General features: G+C 40.0%; 1 protein-coding gene across 1 annotated transcript in view; it reads left to right on the top strand.

Moving 5' to 3' along the window:
* Positions 1-7189, top strand: part of IRF2 (interferon regulatory factor 2) — a 23730-nt gene that overhangs the window by 1283 nt on the left and 15258 nt on the right. The window contains exons 2-4 of the mRNA XM_010002448.1: positions 3773-3872; positions 4478-4654; positions 6635-6681. Of these exons, the coding sequence (XP_010000750.1) occupies positions 3773-3872; positions 4478-4654; positions 6635-6681 (324 nt within the window). The remainder of the gene's footprint in view (positions 1-3772; positions 3873-4477; positions 4655-6634; positions 6682-7189) is intronic.

The following is a 7189-nucleotide window of genomic DNA, read 5'->3' as shown; positions in this document are numbered from 1 at the left end:
CCCAATCCTGAAATAATTTCTCTGCATGTAGTAGTGCACAGTATTTCAGATTGAGCATATTACTTTTGAATACAATGTTGCAATCTGTAGGTTATGCTAAGGTAACCTTTTTCAGTACACCCCAGGCATGTATTTGCCTCCTTTGCTCTGCAGTGTGAAAGTGCTACTTGTGCTTCGGGCATCGTTCTTGCAAGTACAACTCACCAGTCCATAAAGGCAGTTTGCAAGGCATGTCATCTTGTTTAATGTTTGCAGCCCTCTGATCATGTTGTTACAGTGGTTTTTGCCTTGTGCTTCTGGTGTAAACTGTTTGCATGTGACAGTTAATAAAGATTTTGTCCTTAGTTAGCCTATTCTATATTGACCAAGGTTTGGCAAAGGACAGTTCACAGTAAGAAATGAAAGTGTGTCAGATTAAGCAAGAGAATGGCACTTGTGTGTGTGCACAGCTTTTCAGGAAATAAGATTTACATACTAAAGGAACAAATTACCATTCTGGGTTTGTCATTGTCTGTCTCTTCTTGGGGAATTTTTCCAGACTGCAAAAGGAATTAAACCTCTCTCAGATAAAAATGGCAAATCATGTACAACTGACTTACCTAATTCCTTCCCCTGCTGTCATTTGATCACATTATACCTCTTGCTTGTGTTCCACCCCAGAACAGACACTTCTTAGTAGGACTTAAAAAATAAATACTTGTGTACCTCCATGCTGAAAATATTATGCTGCTGAATGGCACAAAGGGAATTTCTTTACATTCTCAGAGACTGGGAGGTGTGAAGGAAATGGTTAGTTCATAGTTCAGTAGAGGGCAGAGGTGGTGTGAGGAGGGGAATAATGAGAGGTCAGTGTCCCTCAAAGATCTGGAAAAGGAAATTAGAGTGGAAACACTCAGAGTAACTGTGACAGGAGTTGAGAAGCAACCTGCTGCTTTGATAGATGTTTGGAGTATTACCTTCCAGACAGAGGCAGCTATTTAAAATTTGTCCTTTGACTTTCTGGCAAGTATGTGATCTCATGCTCATTCACGTACTTGGAGTGTTTTGCAATGCTAGGGTTGCAAGCATTTGAGACTATTTTCCTCTTCCTGCCTATTTCTAAGAATGTGACATTTTCCCTTTTGATGTCCCCACTGGAGTTTGGTAGCAATTCCTGTTAACACTGCAAAAGTTTTGTGGGTTGTGCTTTTGCCTTTAGGTGAGGCTAATTTTTTAAGGGAAACGCAACACTCCTTCACAAATGCGCAGGGACGGAGTGTGGTGCTGTAACAGACAGTGCGTGGTTTTCTAATTTTAAGAGAAAGCACTGATGAGCCTTTTCCTATTAAGGTCCTTATTAGGAAGCATCAACTGAAGAATGATACTGGTAAGATACTTGTTAATGTGCGAAATAAAAAAATAGTATTTGAGTAGAAAGCATCTAGGTAAACTAGAGCAGAACACACAACCACACAGTATTGCTGCAGTCAGCAGTCTTGCAGGATTTAGAAGATTAGATATTTCACAGTTGATGAGAAAATTTGTAGTTCTGTATATGTATAGGTATGTCAAATTATATATATATTATATATAATCAAGTTATAGTACACATAGTTTATATTATTTTGTTACTTATGTTCTAATTTGCTGTGATACCTGGGATTGAGAACAACCTTCTGTAATGAACAGGAGCATTGTAATGAACACTTACACTGCTGTTAAGAGTGTCGTGGCACCTTCCTTTGGGGCAGTGAGCACAGTTTATGTTGACAGGATGCCTTGTTTGGTCTGCTAGCTCCTATAGGGCTTACTGAATTATCACTAACAGAATATTAAATGCATGGTACAATTTGTGTAGCATTGTTCAAACCTCTCCGCATAACCAAGCATGAGAATACTTCTTAATCTGGTCAGTTTTTAAAGTTCTTGTTGATAGAAATTGTTTTTCTGTGGAAGTGTGATTTTTTTCCCCCCATGTTTATTAGGGTCTGTGGGAGAGTAAAGGCAAGGAAGCCTGTTCTAACCCTGATGAATACAGTAGTGATGTGGGCTGCAGGATGGTGACGTTGAAGCTTTGTTTAGACCAGTTCTACTTGGAGAAAGAGGAGAGCATCTCTGTAGGATGATTTAACTATATAAGGGGGAAGAGTAAGGAGCAAAAGATGTGTGAAAGAAATGATGGGAATAGATAGATTAAGAGGAGAAATGAGATTGTGAGGGCTTGAATGAGGGTGAAAGAGGAACATGTTGAATCTGTGCTTTCACCAAATTAGAGGTGAAGCCAAGCAAGAAGGAAAGAATGCAGTTCTGAAGAAGTGAATGTAAATGAGATAAGGGATTGAAGACAAGAGTTGAAGGATGATACAAAGCACAGGCTCAAAAAAGAGAAGATCACATGGAAAAGAAGGAAAGTAAACCTAACCTTGATATTAGTGAAATATTAACCAGACAGACGAGGAAGGGAAGTGGTTGTTGGAGAAAGGGGAAAGGACAAAGGATTCGTCTTGCCCAACCGCAGACATCTACAATGCAATCATTTAAACGAGAGCTGCCTGTCCAGAGCTGTTTTTAGTCAGTGGAGAGAAATAGGCTCTTTTAGGCTGCAATTCAGTTGTCATAGGTCAGGTGGCCACCTCAGGAATCGGGTGCATTTTGCTCTGGAAGTGTTTTTCTCTTCAGTCTTAGAAGTGGATCTACACCTGTAGTGATGGTGTTTACAGCACAAGATGTGCATGTGTGAAGCTAGATGAGCTAGATTAAGCTCCCTCAGGAGGGTAGAGAAAGCAATTGTTGTGGAACAAACTCTTTTTGTATGGCTTTGCAGAAATGAGCATGAGGAATTCTGTAGCAACCTTGTAGGTCAGCACACGGGAATTTGTTCCCGTGTTGTATGACATAAAAGCACATCTGACCCAGCATCCATCTGGCCTGGTATCCAGTGTGCTAAGAGCTCGTGAAATGACTATAGGAAACATGCTGTTCAAGCTCTGAAAGCCATTGGGCTCCCAGAGCTGGAACTGCATCCCCAAACTATAGTCTTTAATAGTCAATAGTGTACTCTTTTCCATGATTTTTTCTGATCCCTTTGGGAATCAGTTCATACTTGCACCACATAAGACATGTCCTGCTAAACTACATGTTGTGTATTAAAAAAAACATAAATGTAAAAGCCTTCCTTTGGATTGCTTTAAGTGGACATCTCTTTGGCCTAAAGTTTCTTAACTAATATACGTTCAGCTATCTTCAATGCCACCCCTTCACATGTGTGTCTTGTATTTTTTATCCCCTTTGGAGAAATCTGTACAGTTGATATATTCCTATGTCCATTTGCTTGGTGTATAAATTTGAGAGATCCCTTTCCTTCACCATGCCAGTGTTTTACTGGCTGAATTATAAATCCCTTGAATTTGCTCCATTCCCATGGTTGTTTAGTTTCGTATATAATTTTTCTAATCTGCCACGGTTTGTGTCTGTAAAAATGTCTGTACTGCCAGAACTAGCCTTTGTTTGAGTGTTTAGAAATGTGTAACAAGTTTTATCCATTTGTCAGCCTGGAAAGTTTCCAGCCTCACTGTCTGTGTAGAGGCTTCCAAGGATTTCATATATACTTAGGGCTGTATTCTGATTTTTGGTAGTATTTTCCTATTGCGTTCAGTGGCAGCAGCACTGGGTTAGAAAGAAGCAAAACACTTAAGAGATGCTGAATCTGTGCTTTTAAAGAAGTGACTTTATGTCTTTGGAAGATCCCTCAAGTCAATCAGTGCTGGCATTTCCTGTTTGTTTTCCCTTCCAGGAGAAGAAGATTTTTCAGATTCCCTGGATGCATGCTGCAAGACATGGGTGGGATGTTGAAAAAGATGCTCCCTTATTCAGAAACTGGGCAATTCACACAGGTATTGGAACTCTCTGCAGCACAGCTTTTCATATTGTTTTCCCTTTTAAAGTTACATTGTCCGTTTTTGTCTTTGCTTTTGCTAATGCAGAGAGTCAAGTTATGTTTCAAGATTTGTGGGAGGCTAAGTGCTTTTTTCAAGGCCTGCAATACTCTCCAGCTTTATTGAAGTGTCATAACTCATTTGCATTGAGGAAGACAGTTAAACTTAATTGATTTAAACATTAACTAGGTTGGGTTCAAAGTGGTCAAGACTAGAGCACGCTCAGCACTTTATAGACTTGCGCCCTTAGGCTTTTTATGCCGTTCTGTGGATTTGAGCCAGACATAATAAAAGATAAATGCTGTGCAAGCTTTTCCACGTTGTTATGGAGTCACATCTGATCTGCAGTGCCCTGGGTCTTTCTTGAGCAGAAACTGTTCATCATGTGTTTTAGCAGTGTGTATGGGATGAGATCACAACACTGTCTTGCAACCTCAGCTGTTGTTTGAATACTTGTCATGGGAACTGAAGGCTGATACCTTAAAGTTAACCTACACTGTTATTAATTTGCCCTAGGCTTTCAGTTACATGTTTTGTGTGCCTAACTTTCTTTTCTTGCTTAGGAAAATACCAGTCAGGAGTAGATAAACCTGATCCAAAGACATGGAAGGCAAACTTCCGTTGTGCTATGAACTCTCTGCCAGACATAGAAGAAGTGAAGGACAAAAGTATAAAAAAAGGAAACAATGCCTTCAGGGTATACCGGATGCTGCCATTATCTGAAAGACCTTCCAAAAAAGGTAGAGGGGAGAGCTTGTTATCATGAAAATGATATTGGGGTATTGTTGTTATTTTTGGGGCCCACAAAATGTGCCAATTCTAGTTCTACTGTGAAGCTGGATCTTTTTATCTGGATGTTCCCCAGGGCTTAGGTACAGCTGTATGAAAAATGAACTACATTCAGTTAGGAGAACAATCTGCTTGGAGAGGGGATCAATGAGATGTGATACCTCCAGGATGGTGATGTGTGTAAATTGTATTAGTTCTGTTAAAGCAAATAGAGTTGTGTTCAGATGTTAGTGCCAGGTCTCCTTCAGTCAAGAAAGACGATTAGGGGAATATTGTAGACCAGTGCATTTAATTCAGTAGGGCTCATTCAGAATACAGTGGCACACTCTCTGGCATCTTTTTTCAAGCGAGGATAGAAATATGCTGGTACTCTGTTGAACTGAGTGGGAGTGCTACACTCTCTGCTCAGAACATTAAACCATGAAACCACTTTGTTAGTTACATATGTACGCTGGCCATGAAAAACCAGCCCCCACAGGATGATAATGGTGAAATGGGAAACTCCGTTTGAATCCTCAAATTTAGGGAGCTGGTCTCCCACCTGCCAGGAGAGGACTTAACCACCAGGTCATTCTCATGTGTATTTGGTTTCTTATGGGGTAGGAACATTGGTTCCTTGGCTTCCTTGTGGGTTGATTACTGGTTTATGGGGTAGAATGATGGCTTCCTTAGTTCCCTGGTATCCTCTGGTGTCTAGGAGTTTAACCTGCAAACCAAGTTCCTGTGAATTCCAGTTCAGTACACCTGTAGCTCAATTTGCCGTTTTCTTAAATTGACAAGAGAAACACTCATGTTCAGTTTAAAGTCAGTGTGATTGGAAATCATGAACTCTTATGCTGTGAAAGGGAGATCAATCTGCAAAAGGTAGAATATTTGCTTTAAAACTATTTCCAGTCTCTTGTCAATAGTGTATGTTGTACATTCAGGCGTATTTCCCTGAACCATAACCTGTCCCATTGTAGTAGAATCCTTTCATAGCTGTAAGAACTAGAAAAGTTCATAATGAAATCTGAGATTCTGGAGATAGGGGCTACAGTAGGATAGGATTCTGTGGCAAGTCCAGTTACTATAAAACTCAGATGCATTTTGGGCCATGTATATGTTCTCACATACCCTTTCTGCATGGCATGTGGCTAAATTTAGGTGTGAGTGAGAGCAAAAGAATTTGGCTACAAACATTTTTAATTCTTGGTGCTGTCTTGCAGTAGAGATGGGAGAAATTCTTGGGACACATTTTTGCAAACAGTGGGCCAGAGCTCAGCTTGCACCAGCAAGTCTGAGCTTCCACATCTGAATCTTGTCAGGTCAGAGCATGAGCAGCGACACTGGGGTCTGCCAAGGCACGTGGCATTTTATGAGGGTCATCTGCTGTGTGGTTTTCTGAATTCTCAAATCCAGCATGGTTGCATAAACCACTTTTGCATGAATTATATATTCTCATCCCCCTCTCTCCCCCCAATTGCAACTATTTACAAAAACATTTGTTGACATTTATTCTGATCTCTTTTCACTTGTTAAATCAACAATCTCCCCTTTCCTTTGTCTACAGTGAGGGTGTCACAAATATGATGAGACATATATTTTGATTTTTTTTTTCCCTTTAAGAATATTTTTCTCCCCCTTCCTTCTTGTTGCTTAGTTTGTCACTCTTCCATATTTTTCACCTTGGTGTTTTGACTGCAATAACTTTTCCTAATCCCATTGTGGTTCTTTTATGTAGTACTTCAAAAAACAAAACACAATTCAAGGTGAATTTTTGACTGTCAAGGCCTTCAGGGGGGTTTAAAATTAAGCAAAACGTGTTCTCCCTTTCTTAGGAGGTGCTGCCATTTTGAGGCACGTTTTGAGTCTATTTCTTAGTGAATATAGAAGGTGTGGAGGATACTTCATGGCACACAGGACTTTAAGAAATCTTCCTTCTGTTCTTGCAGGAAAAAAAACAAAGTCCGAGAAGGATGACAAATTAAAACAAATTAAGGTAAGAAGTGACTGTTTAAAAGTGTGAGAGCTTGTGAAAACAATCTGTTGCAATTTTTTTTTAATAGCCTCAGCAGTATATTGTGGTGGATATTTGCAGATCTCTCATGCTTGTGGTTTGGTTCAGTAGCTACAGTTACATTGGATGTTTGGGTTTTTTTTAAAAAACGTGAATGCTGTTAGAGGCCTGACTGACGTCATCAGTTGACACAGCCCTTGTGTTGCAACCCCTGGAGTTTGGAAAACTGGCAGCCTCAGCAATGCATTTGCCATTTGTTTGTCTGTAGTAGAAATACAGTAATTATGGAAGGAATGCTTCTGAACAATAGAGCTACCTTTTGGAGCAATTAATTTCTGTGTGTTAGACATTGGAAATTCATTTTCATTTAGATGAGGGGGAAAAGCTTTGTCAGAGCTGCACATTCCTTCTCATGATTTGTAAGCCAGAAGACCTCAGTTGAAAAGCTCATCAGTTGCTTTCTGCCTGTTCAGAGCATGGACCCAAACGG

The sequence above is a fragment of the Chaetura pelagica genome, unplaced genomic scaffold (genome assembly GCF_000747805.2).
Source record: "Chaetura pelagica isolate M959 unplaced genomic scaffold, ChaPel_1.0 scaffold67, whole genome shotgun sequence".
Taxonomy (NCBI): domain Eukaryota; kingdom Metazoa; phylum Chordata; class Aves; order Apodiformes; family Apodidae; genus Chaetura; species Chaetura pelagica.
Note: the sequence above shows the minus strand (reverse complement) of the source record. Positions and strands in the feature narration are given on the sequence as shown.